Raw genomic sequence first — 21,725 nt, 5'->3', positions numbered from 1 at the left:
GACAAGCGACAATGAGTATACCGGAAGTCTCATTAACTGTGCTTCGTTTCATACAACTACTGCCTGCTGGGAGCTGCGAGATAACGCGTATTGATATCGGAAATAAAAGTTTATGTTCTAACGTTGCATATTGAATAGAAACGACTCTCAGATGAGATAGATTCTTTTCTGCGAATAAACAATGCAGTAGCTTTTAGCGGATATGCAACGCATCACAAAGTTTCGTGTAAACTTGATTGTGTGCTTTTAAAGTTTCATATTAGCCTAACAAAATTTTACAAGGAGAGTTTACTTCATCCTCTATTATTCATTGTTTACTTGTATTCGTTTTGAACGTCTACCTTCATACGAAATTATTATTTAATAGTGTGACCGATTCTTTAGCTCCCTTAATAGATGCTCATATTTCATCTCGAGCTTTTTTTATTCTATTGCTTAGAGAGTAATCATGACACATTGCATACCTAAACTTTAGAGAATGTGGCTACTCATGAACACCCGGAAAATGCGTGGCATCTTGTGATACGATTTTTCCTACACCCATAGAAGAGGTTGCAAAAATCCAATGCCTATTTAGCAAATCTCTGTGCCGATAATGCGCTGAAATGTGCACTGTGCCGAAGACGGTATGTTTGAAAAACCGTAACTGGCATAAGGACTCGGCTCCCAACCAAAATGATGACCACTACATTCAAGCGAAACAAGAAAAACATTTTATGGGATTTCCTTCCTATTGGATAATTCATCCCAGAAACAAGAAAATAAAAATTAAAACAACAGCGCTGTAGTGAGAATCGAACTCACATCACCAATTGTATCGTCTTGCCAGCCCGACATTCTAACCAGTGTACTATTCGAGCTTCATGCAGGACGAGGTATATTTGTCATACGCTTTCTGTTACCGATCAATCACAAAACAAAACGTAGGTACAACGGCGGCTTCCCGGCGTTTGGCCTCCTTTCAATGCATTCCTTTGTCTTAAGATGGAAACGGGAAAGGGAACGGGAGTGAAGGAACGGGAAACCCATTGAATGAGAACTGTGCTTTGCTTACTGCTTGCTATTACATACACACGCTACATATACACAGCTGCTAAAGCCGGGCAGCTTGGCCGGTGTTGTTTGCCAGTGAATTGAAGGAATGTTTTTGTTGTTGCTTTTGCTACATACACACGCACAGCTTAGCCGTGTTTGCCGGTCGATTGAATTAGAAGGATGTTTTTGTTGTTGCTTTTGCTACATTCACACGCACAGTGCTCGGTTCGCTGGCTGCCTGGTGTTGGCCGGTATTTATTTCCATCCTTCTTCGTCTTGTGATGCGATAGGGAGGGACGTGAAAGCGTTTTTATTTTGTTTCTTTCAGACATACGCAATTCGGTTAACTTGGGAGATTAATGCCGGTGGGAGCAAATCGAATCAGCACCGATCGCGTTATCTTCTTGTACCAATGATGCTATGTAATTGACTACACGCCATTGGCACAGAGGCTGAATTTTGGGTGTAGGTAACGGCAGTAAATTGAATCTCATCATCAGGATTTATTAGCCTTATTTCGACGTTTTTCCCACCTATTGGTATAGCTTGCACAATTTCCAAGCATCAACGCCATCGCAAACCGGAACAGACGACACAGAAGAATGGAAAAAGTTCTAGCTCGCTCGTGGTGTGATCGTAATGCCAGCCACCGTAAAAATTGTCGGGCCTCTCGGATTACTTTTATGATGGTACGAAAAAGCTGATAGCACATGTGTGATACTACCTATTTACGGACCTATATTGGGAAGCCATTTGCAATGTTACTGAACGTTCCAAAAATTGGGCAGCCCTTCTGTTTAACTTATATTTTAGTTATATTGGCACCACTGCCTATTTGAAGTGAATTAGAATAAATCAAACAGTCGGACGTGTTTTTTATTTCCTCCGTTCTAGTCGAAAAATCATTCGCTTTTCCTCTTGCTAAATTCCCTGAGCTGTGCGAAAAACATTTTGGTCCTAATCGATCCGGATAGCCTGAGGAATTTCGAATGATTTCCGGCTATCGAAAAAGTTAATCGCGAGTGAATTCGTACCGTGTACGAAAATTTTCGGCTCGACGCCATTTTGGAAAAAACCGTTGCTTCCAAATTGTGACTGTGTGCGCATCGCACAAGTTCTAAGACATTCCGCCATATTGGTGAAAAGTGCTCGAAGCACAATTGTGTGAAGAGATCCGCCATCTTGGCGAAGAAAAGTCCGTGACTTTTAGCAGTGTGTGTGTGCTCGTAGCACATTAGTGAAAAAATCCGCCATCTTGGCGAAAAGTCTGACTGTTCAGTAGTGTGTGTGTGCCCGTGGCACTATTGTTAACCGGTCCACCATCTTGGTGCCAAGTGTGAACGTGCCCAAGGCACTAGTAAAAAAAAAACTGTCAGCCATTTTGGCTAAATTGAACAAAATTTGAAACAAAAGTGTTTCCTACAAGAGGAAAAATAAAAAGTGATTGCCACCTAAGGGTGCAAAAATAAAAAGTGCTACAAAATCAATGTCGGAATCGGAAACTCCTCATCGAGCAAATCCAGGCAAGGTTCCAAGGAATATTCTGCCATCTGTCGCAGAACAGAAAACAACCCAGGCTTTACGTGACCAGCAGCGCAAGATGGCTCGGGAAATGACGATTCTTCTCGACCGCCGCGAATTGATCTACGAAAAACTGCTTCGGATAAATGACTCCCTTAAGCCTGAACCTGTGAGTATCCACTTACTTAAGCTCCACCTAGAGACGCTCCGAAAATGTGTGGAGGATTTCGATCAGGTACATATGGAAATCGTTGCTAACAAGCCGAGAGATGAGCGGGAAGAACAAAAAGAAGAATATCTGCGTTTTGAGACACTACACAACCAGCTATATGTTGCGCTCCAAACAAAAATTGATTGTCTCACCCCCGCTCTCCCATCGACCAGCAGTGAAATGGCTCGACCAGTTCCCCCGCAACATGTGTACGTCCAAGCTGCCGCTCCGCAACTTCACGCTCTGTTTCCGGTGTTCGATGGTAATCCGGAAAACTGGTTTAGCTTCAAGAGCCTTTTCCGAAGCATCATGCAGCGGTACGCAAACGAGACTCCCGCCATGAAAATTTTGCACCTGCGAAATTCATTGGTCGGTGATGCCAAGGACAAGATTGACCAGGATGTCATCAACACGAACGACTACGATTTGGCCTGGCGAATCCTGGAAAATGCTTACGAGGACCGACGACTGATAATGGACACGCACATTGACGCAATATTGGAATGCCCGAAGGTCACCATCGAGAACAGAGGACAAAGCATCACAAAACTGGTCGAAACATGTATCAAACATGCCGATGCTCTACGAGGTCATGGTTTCCCAGTGGAAGGATTGGCTGAGTTATTTGTTGTCAATGTGCTGTACAAAAAACTGGACAAAGAAACCCAAGAGCAGTGGGAGACGAGACTTCCAAGGAACGAGCTACCGGAGTTCCAAGTATTCGTTGACTTCCTGCGAGAGAGAGGACGAGTTCTGCTGCGCACAAGTCGCTCCGAGCAACCAGCAAGGCAGCAGTCAACAGTTCTTGCTAGACGCCCAACATACGCTCTGAAACCAGCTGCAAGATCATTCTTCCAGATGGCGAAGCAGTCGTGTTCCTGCTGCAAGGAAGATCACTCCATCTACCGGTGCCCCAAATTCCAACAAATGAATTTGTCGGACAGGAAGGCTGTCGTCTCAAGGGCCAGTCTTTGTTTTAACTGCTTGCGAGCACTTCATCAAGTCAGTGAGTGTCCGTCCGAGCAAGGGTGCAAGGTGGAAGGATGCAATCGAAAGCACCACAGTTTCTTGCATCCCACCAACCCAACCAGTAGCGCAAAGATGGAAGCTGATGGTGCTGCTGAAACGCCAACAACATCGAAGTACACCACTACAACAATGTGTGCTCACTTGGGAGCAGCCACTAAGCAGGTGCTACTATCGACAGCGCAAGTGCTAATTGTCGGGAAGAATGGCTCCACTGTTAAGTGTCGAGCGCTTCTTGACTCCGGATCCGACAGTCACATCATCAGTGAGAGTTTGGCCTCCAAGCTTATGATCAACATGCGACCAGTTGAACTTCCGGTTAGTGGACTCAACGACACTCAGACCCGTGTGAACTATACTCTCTCGACACGCATCAAATCATGTGCCAATGACTTTTCCACCTCTGAGCTGGAATTTTTTGTTGTGCCATCTGTGTCTGCCAACCTACCCCTATGCGAAGTAGATACACGAACATTAGAAATTCCGACCGGTCTTACATTGGCAGATCCAGCTTTCTATGTCCCTGATCCGGTTGACGTAATCATCGGTAACGAAATCTTCTTCGACTTGGTACGAGATGGTAGATTGAAAATGAGCAACAGCAGCCTCACCCTAGCAGAAACAGAATTGGGCTGGGTGATGTCAGGTTCTGTTCAGCCTAGGAAACCCAAACCTCTTCCACGTGTGTGCCAATTGAACCATAAACATGCCGAACTTTATGCTACTCTGAATTCACCGTGGAAAGATTCATCGCAACCTGGCGATTCTTGTGAAGAAACAGTGCGTGCTAATAACGTTGGTTGGAAAGCAGTGGCGACTTGGAAGCATCGTAACTTTTCATCCAGGCGAAGACAACATCGACGGTACTGCTCAAATAGCTTCGGTTGATCTCGATGTCGAGACTCAACGGGGGGTGAATGAACGTTCCAAAAATTGGGCAGCCCTTCTGTTTAACTTATATTTTAGTTATATTGGCACCACTGCCTATTTGAAGTGAATTAGAATAAATCAAACAGTCGGACGTGTTTTTTATTTCCTCCGTTCTAGTCGAAAAATCATTCGCTTTTCCTCTTGCTAAATTCCCTGAGCTGTGCGAAAAACAGTTACTTTGGAAACTTCTTCCGGTAGAACAGATGCTACTTCCTAAATGAGGACCTTCATTTAGCTAGCGAGGATAAAAAAAAGTAGGCGGAAGCATTACTTCATGGATCAACACAGTAGGCGGGCGTAGTTAACAACAATGTTCTTTGATTTGGCGTTTCCTTTTTTTGTGAACTTAGCAAACGACATAAATCACACTTTCGCTGGCACGTGTTACTTTTTATGCCTTTTTCTTCCCACGCCAAAAAGACCTTTTTTATCGGGTGTCTTCCATTTGAATCAGCATGTCAATGCAATATAGATTGTCAAAAGAACAAAGAACATGATACGTCAATTAGAGGTTGAAAAAAATCATAAAAAATCTAAAGGAACTGTTAGAGTAAAATTGCTGATTTATTTGACCAATTTAAAAGTAAGCTTTTTAGAGGTCTTTCCGCCGATGAAGTCTTTACTTACATTACAATAAATCATCTGACTGGTCACCAAGGCCGAATTTAGGGGGTTTTAACATTACTTCTGAGAGTCAGAAATTTGTGGATTGTTTTAAGCTGCTTATTTCATAAAGTGGAAAGCGAGGTAAATAAAAGTGATACAACCAATCAAAATGTGGCTCCAGAGAGTGAAATCGATTCGATAGTAAACTACGAAAAGTACGATGTAACGTAAGTTTTCGTCCTGAATAAAAACTATCGAGAGAACCCTTTTCATTCAACCACGGTATAAGAGAAGTTTACAATCCGTAAAAGTAATATTTTCTAAAAAAAATCACTACGTAGGATATTTTTTGCATGCATAAATCTAGGGGAAACAAAATTGTTCCATTTTTATTATTAGATGTGATAAAAAAAATCCCATACCAATCCAAGCACGTTATTAGCACAATTAATCAGAGAAAAAAAAAGAATTTTGCAACAACTATACCACTTGTAAACAAAAAGTAAAATAAGTAAAAAAGTAAAGTAAAATAAAGATGAAAAAATTATTCGTATTCATGTCTGTCCCATATAAAATATACGACATGTTTGTTTCTTTTTGTGTCATTTATGTTTTTTGTGTCATTCTTGTGTAAGTTTTGTGTAGTTTTTGTCAATTGTGTAAAATTTTCATGTTATCATTTTGCAATTTTTGTGTCATTTTTGTGTAGTTTTTGTTTAGTTTTTGGGTAATTTTTGTGTTTCTGTGTTACATTTGTGTAATTTTTGTGAAATAGTTGTAATTTTTTCTATTTTGTAATTATTGTGTAATGTTTATATTATTTTTGTATAACTTCTGGTAGTTTTTGTTTAAGTTTTGTGTATTTATCTTGTAATTATGATATAATTTTTTTGTGTAGTTTTTTTGTAATTTTTTTATTTGTCATTTATGTTTAATTTTGGAGTAATTTTTTGTGAAGCTATGGTAAAATTTTTGAACATTTTTATCACTATGTGTTATTTTATTTTTAGTTTTGTGTAATTTCTGTGTGATTATGGTGCAATTTTTGTGTAGTTTTTGAGTAACTTTTATGTAGTTTTTGTTTAACTTTAATTTTATTAATTCTTGTGTCATTTTCGTGGCAAATTTTTGTCATAATTGTCATTTTGTCATATTTTTGTCATTTTTGTCATTTTTGTCATTTTTGTCATTTTTGTCATTTTTGTCATTTTTGTCATTTTTGTCATTTTTGTCATTTTTGTCATTTTTGTCATTTTTGTCATTTTTGTCATTTTTGTCATTTTTGTCATTTTTGTCATTTTTGTCATTTTTGTCATTTTTGTCATTTTTGTCATTTTTGTCATTTTTGTCATTTTTGTCATTTTTGTCATTTTTGTCATTTTTGTCATTTTTGTCATTTTTGTCATTTTTGTCATTTTTGTCATTTTTGTCATTTTTGTCATTTTTGTCATTTTTGTCATTTTTGTCATTTTTGTCATTTTTGTCATTTTTATCATTTTTGTCATTTTTGTCATTTTTGTCATTTTTGCCATTTTTGTCACTTTTGTCATTTTTGTCATTTTTGTCATTTTTGTCATTTTTGTCATTTTTGTCATTTTTGTCATTTTTATCATTTTTGTCATTTTTTTTTCATTTTTGTCATTTTTATCATTTTTGTCATTTTTGTCATTTTTGTAATTTTTTTCAAATCTTAACTACTTTATTGTCATAGAACTTTCTTTCTTGAATAAACAAAGCAAATTCACCACAGAGAATGAATTCACTGTGAATTCACTTCAATTGAAAGAGCCAAATCAATTCCACTGAACTGGGAACACTTTAAAAGTAGAGTCGAGTTGAGTGCGTCCAATGTCGTAAAGTTGTTTTCGGAATGAAAATATTGAAAATTTATCCGAAGAAATTTAAATTTTATGATAAACTAAATTGTTGTGAATGAATAAAGTTAATGGTTTTGTGTTTCTGTGCCCGTGAAAGTGAAGTGACGAGTGAAATGTAATTCTTATATTCGAACTGATTTGAGTTAATGAAAATTTTTATGAGAATGGAACTACGCCCTCCGGATGCATCTAGAATCTATTTTTCTATGAAATTAGTGTTGATTGTTAAAGAACACTTGTAGAGTTAATTTTAAGGTAAGTGAGCACCTATTATAATGTTTAGTTTTTTACATGTTGAATATTTCTATATTTTAAGTAAATAAGAGAAAATTTAAGACATGGACGCGATATTCTTTTCCTAGTCAGCCATGATTGTTTATATTGGATTAAAACTTGTATGCAAGTTTAGTTGCTATGAAGAAAGCTCTCCATTTGAATGCACTTTTGATATTTTGTTTAGCATATATTTAGGCGTTTACATGCTTTACATGCTTCGAGAAAATTTAATCTAATAATAATTAATAATGAGATGGACATATCAAATTATATATCTATTGGTTTAAAAATCAATCAACAGTTGAGAAAGGTTGATAAGATTGTTTCAAAGGAAATCAACAGTTTTTAAAAGATAATGATTAGGCATTCCGGGATCAAGCCTGAAGGCGAATGTTAGCAGTCAATCAAAATCTTCATCTTCCACTGAAAAAAAACAACGTCTTCCGCTTCTAAAAGATCCCTCTATTACATTCCAAACTTTCCGGTAACTGCAGAGTAGCAGCCCAACTTCAGCCGAGGATATGAATGCAGTGAACCATCAGATGTGGTACAGCGATAAATGCCATCTTGACATTTTTTTTATCTGGTGAACCTAATTCCAGCATTGGAGTTATCAAGTAATGCCCGAATGATGATGCACGAAAAATATGCATAATGCATAAGATTTTCTCAACTGGCCAGGTCGATGCAGTGAGAAGAGAAAAAAATCGCTCTGTGCCAAAAATTTCCATATGATTGTTCCCACTTTCTGAGCGAACTTATATCGCCATAGTTAGATAATCTTTAAATTGAATTTTTCAGCAGATGAAAAAGTTCACAGCTTGGGGAAGTATCATATCATATAGGTTTGAAAAAATGAGACAACATATGGCAAGCTGTTCGTTGTGTTTAGGTTTTGGTTTTTCGTTTTTTTTTCTTTCTATTGATTCACAGGAAGAAAAGGGACTGTTTGAAGTTTATTTCTAGTTGAACTTGTTCAGCTGAAGTAGAATATGGTTCCAATATAGTCCACCATGTTGACATAATAAGGTTAGCTTTCAACTTGTATTTGTTATTTTTTAAGTTCCTGCCGTTTATAAGTTTTACTATACATTATCGGGATTTCTCAACATAAAGTAAGCACGACAAAACTTTATTGGTGTTTGAAATTATGTATTTATTGAACCGCATTTCAACAGTAGTTTTCGTCCAACGCAACATATGATGGAACCACAAATTGTAGTGGTGATGAAGCATTCACATAATGTTATAAAATTATATTTAGATAAAGGTATCCAATAAGCGAAAATACTACACATTTTATAGATACATGCATACTAGAAATGCCAGCATTCGAGCGATGAATTTAAATCCAAAAGGAAATTAATCCGACTTAGATAAATGGGGGAATAAGAATCGATTACGTTTTAATCGTGCGATATCAAATGACTTTAATAATCCGTTTGATTTTTGATTAAAGACTACTTTAGCATGATTCGGGTAATATGTTGTTGTATTTGTTTTTCTTATTTCGTTTGGCCAGCTATCGTTATCTCTATATTTGATTCCGTTGCTTTTGGATTATATTTTTGGAGGAAATGATCTGAAAAAGAAGATTGAGATTTGTATTGTGCTGTTGAAACGATGACTTTAAGATTATTTCTTACCGATTGATTAGCTGCCGTCTAGACACATGGTTCAACGTAATTGCCGGGGAAGAGACCGGTGACGCCGTCCATGACGCCCTCCCACCAACCGTCGTCGTTCTTCTTCAGCACGTAGATGACCGAACTTTCCTGGAAGCTCAGCTCGTCGTCCTTGTCGGCGTAGTAGTCGTAGATAGCCACCACCTTCTCGATGTAGTTCTTCGGTACCCAGCCGGGCAGGTTTTGGTCATCTGGTACGATCGGAGCCACTAGGCTTTGAGTGTTGCGTGGTCGCCCGAAATCGGCATGGTCGGCTTCCTCTGGCGGTGGAGGAGGTGGCAGTGGTGGCGATTGTGATCCCGGACGCGGCATGTTACGGCTTAGCGTGTGCATTCCAATGTGACCGTGGTCGGGCATCTCGTGGGTCACCGTTAGCGGTGAAGGCGGCGCTGCGAGGAGGAAAGAATTGTTCACTTTTGGAAGCGTTAGCAAACCTACGAATATGTTGTGGGGTTTCTTTATACATATTTTCATTTAAGTGAAACTGAACTGTGGCAAGTGTAATGAACGTAAAAGATAGTTGAAATTTGAAAATAACTCACGTGGCATGCTGTTGCGTTCGTCGAATGAACTAGGATGTTGCAGTCCTCCAGTAGACGGTTGCATCGGATGAACCATTCCAACTTGTGGTGCCGGTGGATGATGCATCACAACCTGGCTCGGAGGCATCGGCATTGGAAGGGCACTGTAACCGGGTCCTCGAGGATGTTGCTGTTGCTGCATTTGCTGTTGATGTTGCTGTTGGGCTTGCATTTGTTGCTGCTGTTGTTGAAGTTGTTGAGGATCGATCATCATTCCGCCCCCACCGGTGGAAGTTCTTTTAGGATGACCTACCGGATAGTTAGGCGCGTAGTGTGATGGAACCTGTGGTGGGATAACAACTGGAGGTGTCCGATATTCACGGGATGCTTTACCAAGAGTTCCGGTGTTGCCAGCGTTTTTACCCAACGTTCCGGTATGACCCGCCACAACAACCGTACGTCCCATCTGAGGCGGTGTTGGAGGCTTTGTGGTCGGTGGTGGTCCAACGGAAATATTCGTCGAAAGCGATTGGATCGAACCTTGGCTCGAGACTCGGTGCTTTTTCTGGTTGTTGTTTGTCAACGCAATTCCGTGGCCAATTTCATCGAGCAATCCATAGTCGATGGGTTTCCGTACGTATTTGATTGGCTTCTCCGGATTCAACGGTGCCACAATCTTGTACTGCCGAGTGCTAACCTTGTTGGCCGTGAGGACTCCAATCTCCCGGCGAGCCACCTTTTCTTTGTGAATCATTACCGTTTGGCAGATGTGGTTCATCTGCGATTCCATTTCGGCCATTTGGGTGGCTTGCAAGTCCATCAGCTGCAGAAAGTTGTACGCCAGCGTGTTGATTTGATATGCAACGCTGGCCAACGACTGAGTGGTGTAATTTTTAGTTTCTTCCAGCGATGCCTTCTTGTTGTCAGAGCTGATGGAAAACAGACAAGCAAAACGAAATAATAATAAAAAATCACGTCAACAATCGTAATTGGGTGGGTGGGAAAATTCATATCAATTTTGATTTATGCTTTCTAGCGTGGGAACCACATTTTTGGGGTAGAAAGCCCACGCTTGCTTTTCGCGGTTTGCAGTTGACTGACCCTTGGAAGTTCATGAAAAGTTAGTTGGTGTAAACGTGTTCAATTTCATAACGGAATACAGATTTATTTGAAAAGAGTAAGTACATAGTCAGGTTTTATGATTTTAATTTTGAAATAAGCATTCCCACTTTTTTTGATAAATTAGTCCAAAGGAATTACCAGACCTCAAAATTCCAAAAAGTACGTCCAAAATTCGATTCCTAAAAATGATTCCACCTTCAGCCCCACCCTAGATAAAATTGAATCATTCGCTCTAGTCCGGAAATATCTCATCAAAACAGTGCATCGTTCCCTTTGTAACAAAAATTAAAAGAAAAAATCATTTAACTCACCGATAGTACGTATCTTCGCAATATTCGGCCACCCGCTCCAAGTTGGTGTAGCTTTCCTGGAGGTTCTGTCGCCCCTCGGGGATCTCCGTCCGGATCAGGGTAATCAAATCGTCCATCTTGGCCTCCACTGACTGTGATTACACCGCACTCGACCAACTCGACGATATGATGAATTCTACTTTCTCTTTGCCAGCTGGAATGTGAAATACGCTTTTCACTACTGATTCAGCGATGGAATGCGATTAATTCAACCTACTTGAATTTGTAAGAGTTTCCTTTGCCAAATAGCACTAAAATTCAAATGAATGCTGCGATATTTTCCCTAGCAAAATCGAAACAAATCGGTCACAAATTGTGGAATCCCGAAATTTACGAAAATTGATTTTGGGAATTTACATTTTGACAGGTCAATTACACCGTGTCTAACAAACCGGTTTCGGTCCGTTACACCGTCCAGACTGAGTGCTATAAAATCGAAAGAGCATACAATGTTGCTGAACATTAAAAAAATATTGATTTGGCTTTTAGCTTTATTTTACATAATTGAGTTATTATTGAATGCATGTTTAGCATTAAAGAGGAACAATACCAAACAATCAAATGATCGGGAAAGAAAGAAGGAAATATTTTGAACAATACATGTTGAAGAAACACTTAGTATATTTTTAGACATAATTTCGTACAGTCAAATATGGGAATTTTCAAGAAAATTTAAACTAAAATGAAACACAAAGAATCTTTAACGGAATTTTTTGAAGATCGTACAGTTTTATTTCTGAAATACCAGATGACAAAAATGACATCATGACAAAACGACATAAATGTCAAAAATGGTTCAAAAAATAAAAATTGTAGAAAATTAGGAAAAATTTAATTTTATGTTCATCATGTTAAAAATGTCAAAACTTACAAATTTAAAAAAAAATCTTTAAAGACGAAAACGTAAAAATTTTAAACTTGAACACCTAGGAAATATTTGAATCGGCCAAATTCTCCTCGAAAAGGTTTTCGAAATATAGTTTTCAAAATTGCTGTCACCCTGTGAGTTGATTCTAATATTTTACTCAACACTCATTTTAATTATTTTTTTTACAATGATTTTAAAGGAAAAAGATTAATTTTGGAAGTTTTGTCTTATCAACATAACTAAAGGCGATAGAAAAATCTGACATCAGATGGGAAGTCGGGACGCCATATTCTTCTCAATAACATTTTTTTTAAATTCAGGCACTATAAATGCCGTTTTCCTGTTATTTAGACTCAACTAATGACAACATTTGAAGTATACGAAAAATCTCGTACTTTGAACATGCACAATTTTCTCGCGCTCAGCACTGAAATTAAAGCTTTTTTCTGGACCCATATCATTCATAACCAAAATTATAGAATATTGAAGCATCAGCTGAAAAAGTTTTTAGGAACGATTGTTGGCAACACGTCTTGCCATAAATTACAAACTTCAGCAGCTGTAGGTTACAAAAGGTTACGGTAAACAAATGAACTCACGCTCTTCTTGATTGGAAAATGGGGAAAATGCGAGAAAATGAGACATTTTCTCGACATGTTAGTGACCAGGGCTTTTATAACTAGGGGTGGTGTAAACTGACAAATAGCCCAATCGGCCATGCTGTTACATTGTTTACAAAACATCAAATGGACCAAAGTGCATCAAGTGCAGGTAGTGTTTTCTTCTGCGATTCGAAGGTAGCAATTTTTCGTTATTTTGATAAGTTGTTTTTCAAAAACTGAGTGATTATCTCGGCTCGGTGTCCCTACCGAGCAGAAACAGCGCTAGAAAAAGCTGAGTCAGGCGAGATAAAAGCCCGAGCGAAGCCAAGAATAGTGGTAGGTTAATCTAAATCAATTAAAACATCATAAAATATTAAGATTTAATTTCACATTCCAGCAACTTTGGTGTACGCAATGGCCGCCCCGATTCTGCCAGAGATGAAACAGGATATCGAATGTTTCGTGTACCCTGGGGAAAAAGACGATGAGTGGTTTTCCGATCCGCCTTCGAAAAAGGAGAAGGATACTCCAGAAACTGCCGGCGACGAAAATAGGTAAGAAGTTTATATGAAAGTGGTTTAATATCAAGAAAATAAAAAAAAATTTTTTTTTTTTTTTTTTTTTAATTTTTTTATTGGCTTTACCTCTATAACATAACCGGCCAAGTGTTAATTACTCTTCTACTTACATGTCTATTTTACATTCAATTACAAAATTAGCTATCGTTTTATATAATTCAATGTCTTTCTTTTTTAGTATCAAATGAATATCGGGTGGAATTCCTTTTTTCATTAAAATTCGCCAAATAGGTCTACGAAGATTTTCAAATCTGCTGCATGCGAAGATAATGTGATCAGGATCTGCGATGGATTCGCCACAACTGCACGTCGCGTCCAATAGGATACCATTTCTAGTCAGATGAGCAGGGAGCCGTGAATGATTTGATATTAATTTGGAAAGGATTACAATTTGTCTGCGGTTGAGATCCAAGCTACTAAACCATGGTTGGAGCGAAACGTTAGAGATGATGCTGTGACAGAAACGTCCTTTAGTTCCTGCATTCCACTTTGCTTGCCATTTGTGCACTGTTGTACGCCGAATCGGAAACTGGATGTCGAATGATGTTAAAATATAATCTGCTGTACCACCATTGATGCACGCACTTTTCGCCTCTTGATCTGCCAACTCGTTCATTGGAATACCTCTGTGAGACGGAACCCATATCAGATGGATCTCGTGCCCCATTCTTTGTCCTTCAAGAATGGAAGCTTTTATATCGTACCAAGCAACGGGATATTTTTGATTGATGTTGATTTTTTGAAGGCTCGTGAGACAACTCAAACTATCGGTTAGAATAATATACTGAGCAACAGGAAGGCTTACGATCATTTTCGCAGCATGCCTGATTGCTAGAAGCTCTGCCATATAAACTGATGCTTTACTGTCGAGTTTGATCCCTTCTGCAGGCGCTCCAAAACTATTTACCACAGCATAACCTGTGCCGTGTATATCTTTCGACCCGTCAGTTGCCAAGATTTTCGCGTTGGCATACACTTCCAAGAGATAGTTTGAAACCAAATCAGCTGCCGATGAGTTCTGGTGTTCTGAACATAACCGTTTAACAGTGAGATCAATGGATATTATTGTTCTTACAACTTCACGGTTGACCATGTAGCATGGGAGATTATTTAGAGGCTGTTCAAGTGGAATAAATTCGTTAAGCATTCTTATGGCGCGGTGTATTCCCGTAGCCACTAAGCCACCTTCCAAGATCGGTCTGGAGTATTGACCATGCCAAGAAGAAAGTGACGCTCTTTTATTTACAAAACGCATGACAGCAAGTTCTCTTCTTTGTTGCAGCGGAATAATACCAGCCATCACTTCGAGTGAACCTGTGTGGGTGGTTTTTGTGGAGCCCAAACAGATTCGAATTCCTGCCCATTGTAGTCTATCCAAAACGATGGCTTCTTTTTGTGTTAACTCCGTCATAAATATGGAACCGTATTCCAATATTGATCTCACACATGACTTGAAAATAGCTAACATTGCTGCTGGATGTGCTCCCCATGACTGGCCCGATATGCTTCGTAGAAAGTTAAGATACGGAGCCGTACGTTTTTGTACCTCTCTAATATGACACGACCACGACAGATTTCGTGTGAGGTACATGCCGAGTAACCTCAGGGATCTGACGTATTCCAAAGTGCAACCGCCGATATTTATTTCTGGGGGATTATCGCATTGTTGTGTCGAGATCAGAAGGCACTTACATTTCGTGGGCGAAAGTTCTAACCCAAGGTCGAAAATATTTTCCACAACTATATCCACTGCCCTTTGGAGAGATTCGCAACTATGCTCCAGCGAGGTTCCTCTTACAGCAATTGTTGTGTCATCGGCGTAATTTACGGTTATCACATCAGGAGGGACACTGTTGATCAATCCACTGATCACAACATTAAAGCATAACGGACTTAGTGGAGATCCCTGAGGAAGGCCTTTCCACGTTGTCCTAGATATTGAATCTAATCCATTTGAAATGCACAAATTCCTTTCTTCAAAAAGATGGAAGATACTTCTTACTAGGCATTCAGGGACTGTTAATGAGCGTAATTCGCGGACCAGAACATTAATTTCCACGTTGTCGTAGGCGGCTTTGATATCGAGGCTACATATCACCACATGCTCTCTTCTTTTCAAAGCTAAAGAAGCTTCATTAATCAGGGGAAACAACGCATCCATTGTTCCTCGTCCTTTCCTAAAACCGTTGATAGCTGAAGGGAACAAGTTGTTGTTTTCGATGAAATGTTCTAGTCGATCTTTGATTATGAGTTCATACACTTTGCTGAGTCAGGCGAGATAAAAGCCCGAGCGAAGCCAAGAATAGTGGTAGGTTAATCTAAATCAATTAAAACATCATAAAATATTAAGATTTAATTTCACATTCCAGCAACTTTGGTGTACGCAATGGCCGCCCCGATTCTGCCAGAGATGAAACAGGATATCGAATGTTTCGTGTACCCTGGGGAAAAAGACGATGAGTGGTTTTCCGATCCGCCTTCGAAAAAGGAGAAGGATACTCCAGAAACTGCCGGCGACGAAAATAGGTAAGAAGTTTATATGAAAGTGGTTTAATATCAAGAAAATAAAAAAAAAATTTTTTTAAGGAACAATTTTAAATCCAACACGTTTCAGCACGATAATCTCGGTAACCATCCCGGATAGCTTTCAGTACCGAAAGTTTCATTGGAATGAACGATGTAGATGAGTTTTGGAGTCGGCTGACACCTGTGCAGGGATAAAAACAGCGACATGTGCGTTAATGGACTCTGTAGGGACCTCGGTTACAGCCAATTGGTGGTTAGTAAATGGTTTTATTTTTTGTTAATTTAGAAAATTCATTTTTTTTAGCATAGCCCGTCTGCTGGCCGATGGTTTTGTTCACCTTGAACCTCTACTTGCTGTTTCAAATCGCTGCCATATATAGTTTCTCGCATGTGGCCGTGGCCACTCTCGGTCGAGAAACAGTTCCTAAGTATGAACCTGAGTGCCGGAGTGATACCTTCGTCACGTTCATAAAATCGTCACACAACATAGTCCATGATTAAAATAAAACAATATTTCAGACATTTTGTTGCATCTTTTTTACAACTGCGTCTCATAGTCCAAATGGTGTATTCAGCAAGAAAAATTCTTCGAAACGAAACGTAAACAAAGTAATAGCCTGTCAAAATTTCGGCTTCCGTGCCCCTTCTCCACCGCGCCTACTTTGTGTCAAAGTTGTTCCACCCTAATATAAACGCCCTGGTTAGTGACAGTGACTGTTAGTGAGAGCGTGAGCGAGGGTGGTGTTATACGGTGAGGTGATATTCAAATGGAGGCAAATGGCAATCCTTAAGAAAACATTCACACCCACTTGAGGTATAAGGTATACGTGAATCGTGGGGTTTTTCTTCGAGCAGTGAAGTTGTGTAGTCCATAGAGTTGGTTGGTGGTGGTGAATTGTAATCAGACGAATCTCTGATTCAGAGCGTTTGATTATTTTGATTATCGACGAAAATTTATGCCTCACGAAGTTAGTTTAACCAGATGTCTAGAACGATGTTAGCCAAATGTTGAAAACAAACTTCAAGTTAATTTGCTTATAATATTTGCTATCATCCACAGTTATTCAGTTGTGGTTCTTCATATTATCGATCGAATATTTCATAAAGGCATGAATATTGCACAGAAATACTGGTGATAGACAAGACATTGAAGGAGTGATATTCTTATAACCAATGTTTTTATTTACGGTAGATTTAAACCCTTTCAAATTCTTAAAATAACTTAAAATTAAATTTTATTAAAAATAAAATATCTTGAAACCTTTGGTTTTCAAGTGAGCACCACTCAATTGGTTTCGTCTAATCCGCGTTTGTACTCCGATGGCAAAATGTAACGGAATGCGAGAACACACGCCGATGTATACGTAACCCTCAGCTATCCTTATTCAAGGCCACTTTTCCGAGTAAACCTTTGGAAAATCAGCCGTTCGACCAGATGGGCCTCCATCGGATGTCGCTATTGGTGTTGGTGAGGGTGTGAGAAAATTAAAGGGAGAGAATTTTTGTACGAAACACGAAAAGTGTCCGATTATCATCGTCGTACCGAAATCAGTTTTCCGTACCCTCCCTTGAGTTTGGTTGGTGTCGTCCTCGCGGCTGAGTGCGTACACGAGCAGCTAATTGATTGCAACAAGAAACGCTTGGGGCACAATCACTTCAGCGCCTGAACAGTGTGAAACCATTTATTTGCATACCTTTAGGAGTAAGCATCCGAAAAACCCCCCGCAGGATCGCAGAAAAACTTTCTTCTCTGTTTTTCCCGTATTTTCAACGAAAGAAAAAAGTCTGTGCTTTCCCGAGTGAGAATTGGCAAATTTTTCGCATCGGTAGACGAAAAAGAAAAGTGCAAGTATAAATATTTTACATCCTCATAATAGTGCGGAAGGAAAATGTCAGCCATTGAACTGCTGAAGGAACTGGTAAAGGCCTCGGAAAGAGCAGCGAACATTGCGAGGCTCTGTCGCAAGGATGAACATTTGTTCGGTTTGCTAATTCAGGAAAAGCCCCGCGAGGAGGCCAACACTCGTTTCGAACATGATTTTAAGACCCTGGCAGATTGCCTAATTCAGGAAGCTGTGAGGCATAATATTGGACAAAAGGTAATTAAGCGTTTCTGCCCTTCAGGAATGGAGAATTGATTGCGACTTTTTTTACTCTTCCTGTTCGTATTTCGATTCGTTTAGTTTCCGGAGCTGCGGGACAGCATTAGGGGTGAGGAAAATCCTAGCTTTACAAACGCCAGCGGAGAATCGATTGTTGTGGCTGTAGGCGAGGATAAGGATGAAACTATCGAAAGTATTCAGAAGGTAGGTTTCGTGATTTTTTTTTGCATATCGTATTGCATACTTCTAGGCATGATGGCATAACAAACCTGTTACGTAAAAAGCATGTAAACGTGTGTGTTGGTGATTTTAGATATTGAACGGCGATAGAGTTGCTGCCGAACGATTGGTTGAGGAAGTGTACAAGGATATTGAAATTGATCTGGACAAATGGCAAATTCCGGATGAGTCGATTGCGCTGGACAATGAACTGGTCGATTTGGGAATCTGGATCGATCCCATCGATGGCACTGCGGAGTACATCAAGGCGCAAGAAAAACCCACCAAATATCCTAACATTATGGCGTCAGGGCTGAAATGCGTCACTGTGCTGATTGGCGTTTACGAAATACCACGTGGGACGCCGATTATCGGTGTCGTAAATCAGCCTTTCGCCAACGAAGTCGATGCTGGCGAGTACGAAGGCAAGATATTTTGGGGTCTGACTGTGGGCGATCTGAAGTTCAATAATATTGCTCCGGTCGAAACGGAAGATCGCATCGCTCTACTTTCGCCGTCAGAACAATCGAAATATGTCGAGTTCTTGAAAAACCAATTGAAATATGATATCGTATACTCGTCTGGAGCCGGTCACAAAATTCTAAAAGTTGCCACGGGTGAAGCTGAGCTATTTCTCCTCAGCAAGGGCAACACCTATAAGTGGGACACTTGTGCCCCTCAGGCGATTCTACGATCTCTGGACGGGGAGCTGTTCGATCTTCAGGATACGCTTATCAATAAATCGTTGAAGAAAATTTCATATCATAATCGGACGGTCATTCGCAACATGGGCGGCCTGATTGCCTATCGGAACATCGAAAAGTTCAAAGATTTCCTCAAGTTGTAAGATGCATCCTTAGAGGAGCATTATTGCAGCAGCAACAACTACCCTATACAATCCTGAAACACACAGACACTTACCTTGACATATAACTTTCACCTAAATAGCGTCATTACACGTAACGAAGTAATTGGAATAGAGGCTGTTGATTGTTGTCAATAACTATAAATACCATTCTATAAATATTATGGATATATACCTATATGTTCAAAGTGTTGTTACACACAGTAGATGCAACTATATAACATATATATACTAAAAACGTACTAATCCCTACGGGAGCTACTCTACGAGTATTGACAAAAGCAATGTGTTAAATGTTTGAAAACAGAACGCTATGCACATTCTAAATGTAAACGGAAACGGTAGATTCTAAACGATGATCTATTTAGAGAAGCAAACTATTGTAGACAATTTCACGCTCATGTTCTGTTTTCTACTCATTGTTCAAAATGTTTTTCTTCCCCTATATCCTAACGAACTTTTTCCTATTTCGATAAACGTTTTAGTATTTCTTACTCATTCAAAACCAAATTTATACAACTACATATTTTATTTATTTTCAAATTTTGTCAATCAATTAGAATCTATCGAGTTGCAATAAATTCTAGTCCACACATATGGATGTCATTTCCAATTTACAAAGTCTCGAAAAGAAAATCTCGACGCTGGTCGTTAAATTTTAAAACACTCCCCCTGGTCTGTTTTGCTCTTAGAGCGCTTGCATAGTTCGTTCGATTCAGTTCCAGGGATATTTTTAAAGGTTTTATCCCCTAACCCGATTCGAAGCATTTCATCACACTAGAAATAGTTATAGATAGTTTGCAAAGGAACAACACCCACAAAAACAGAAACGAAGATTTGAACAAAAAGCCAGCCAATAAAATTAACACAACATTTCAGCGATATGACAACTGAAATCCATCGATATCATACAGATACTGAAAAACCTTTGGAATAGTTTGAAACATTCGATAACAAATAGTTACAAAGCAAAACAGAAGCGTGTTGTTGTTGTTATGTGATTGCTATTTAGCGAAACACTTTTAGATTGAATTTTTTTTCTGGCCACGGGTAACATTTTCTGCATTGAATGTATGTAAATGTGTGTAAAAGCATTATAAAAAAAAACAGTATATGCGGTGACATGCTAGCGTGTCACCTTAATAAATCATGAAATAAAATTAATATGAAACAGAAAAAAAAAACAAGAAGAAATCAATCAAACAAACTTAAACTTTGTCGTTCAAATGAGAGGAAAAAAATCTAAAAAAACACTAACAAAATCATAATAGTGACTACCACAATTGTATCATCGAATTGTAAACAAAACGCATTTTACGATTATGTAGAACAGCAAGATATGTACTTAGTAGGGTTGTTTGTGTTGACGTCAAACGAAAAGTAAATACTATTTCACTGATATCAATTAGAAGAGCTTTAATGTATATTTAGAATGCGCATTGTAAATGCCCCAACAACCGACTTCTTAAGCAGAAAGATGGCAATGTTTGTACGTATTATTGGGAAATAAAGTGAATTAAAAAAACCAAAACAAACAAGACCTGTTGCTTGAATAATCATTCGGTTCACATGTGGACTATGCGAGTAAATGCAAACCAAGTGTGCTATCACAATCGAACAAAGCAGACAAACGAGCTTGTCGTGCTCGTAAAGATTACATATTCTAACCCAGTACGTCTGGCGATGCACAACAATCGAAAAACATCGTGACTGTTTGAGTACTCAAATGAAACCGATCGTTTTAATTTTAAAGGATTCCAAAACTTCTTTTGAAATCAAAACTTGTTTTAAGGGCTGCTATACTTGGATGTTGTAGTTCAAATTTTGGTAGATTTTTGTCCTTTTGCAATTTTTGGTGTTTCTGTCCTCCTTCATGTATGAAGACGTTTAGGTTTTGAATTTTGAAAACAGCAAATACTCCAAACGGACTATTTTTTTTGCACAAATTTATCCGAAGAAAACATCCGAAATAAAGGAAACAAAATAATATTTTTACTTGAAACGTATGGAGCTAACTAATTTGAACTCGTTTTTTTTCTCGAAACAGTGATGTTTTTAGGAGTTTGTACAACTTGATTTTGTTTTTTGACTAAGTTTTAAAGCGCCCTTGTAGTTACTTCAAATAACGTAAACGGTTATCTTGAGTTATGTATTATCTTCGCAAATAATTCACTTTTAGAAGATCGAAAATCTTAAAATAAACAACATACCGATATAAATGTCTTGAATATTCTCTTTTTGCAAAGAGGAAATTGATTTTTTTAATACAAATTTATTCACATTTTTTTATTTTATTCCTTTGTTTTGGTTTCAATTAAATTTTTTCCATCGAAGTGATTTTTTTTATCGATGCCGGCGTTCGTAAATTATAAATTTAGATACAGTCGTTACAACATGTTTGTGTCATTCGCGTCTTGGAAGATTGACTATGAATTTTTTCTTCGAATTCAGACAGAATGTTTTTCATCAGTTTTGTTGTGCAACATTTAACCTAAAGTCGAGCATAAATTTTTAGTGGAAATCTACTACATATTTTGGTTCAATTTCAACTATTTTCATGTTAACCCTTTTTCATCAACAATTTGAAATAATAATTAATATAAGTTTAAGGGATTATTTTTTTTTTCTCTTGTGGAACATCCTAAAAGTGAAGCGCAAAATGGAAAACTTCTCTCATTTTCACTGGCTCTCATTCTTTGTTCACACATACACAAGCAAAAAGCTCTCACCGCTCTCAACCGAAAACTGAAACTCAAAACAGACGTGAAGAGAACTGTCAAAATGTTCACATGTTTTCTTCGAAAC

At 38.6% G+C, this 21,725-nt stretch overlaps 2 protein-coding genes across 2 annotated transcripts in view; one reads left to right on the top strand and one right to left on the bottom strand.

Annotated features, from left to right (window-relative positions):
• Positions 1–8,613: 8,613 nt before the first annotated feature.
• Positions 8,614–11,535, bottom strand: LOC129738881 (abl interactor 2). The gene is given in 7 exon segments (XM_055730199.1): positions 8,614–9,064; positions 9,129–9,556; positions 9,710–9,881; positions 9,883–9,926; positions 9,974–10,617; positions 11,122–11,314; positions 11,378–11,535. Coding segments are annotated over 5 exon segments (1,386 nt in total). The 5' UTR covers positions 11,238–11,314; positions 11,378–11,535; the 3' UTR covers positions 8,614–9,064; positions 9,129–9,146.
• Positions 11,536–17,134: 5,599 nt separating this feature from the next.
• The window catches only part of LOC129741572 (uncharacterized), a 6,731-nt gene continuing 2,140 nt past the window's right edge, over positions 17,135–21,725 (top strand). The window contains exons 1-4 of the mRNA XM_055733312.1: positions 17,135–17,833; positions 17,918–18,040; positions 18,150–18,898; positions 20,968–20,981. Of these exons, the coding sequence (XP_055589287.1) occupies positions 17,624–17,833; positions 17,918–18,040; positions 18,150–18,898; positions 20,968–20,981 (1,096 nt within the window). The 5' untranslated portion in view covers positions 17,135–17,623. The remainder of the gene's footprint in view (positions 17,834–17,917; positions 18,041–18,149; positions 18,899–20,967; positions 20,982–21,725) is intronic.

Source organism: Uranotaenia lowii, chromosome 1, assembly GCF_029784155.1.
Source record: "Uranotaenia lowii strain MFRU-FL chromosome 1, ASM2978415v1, whole genome shotgun sequence".
In the NCBI taxonomy this organism is placed as follows: domain Eukaryota; kingdom Metazoa; phylum Arthropoda; class Insecta; order Diptera; family Culicidae; genus Uranotaenia; species Uranotaenia lowii.
The sequence above is the reverse complement of the archived record's forward strand: the minus strand, read 5'-3'. Positions and strand labels throughout refer to the sequence as shown.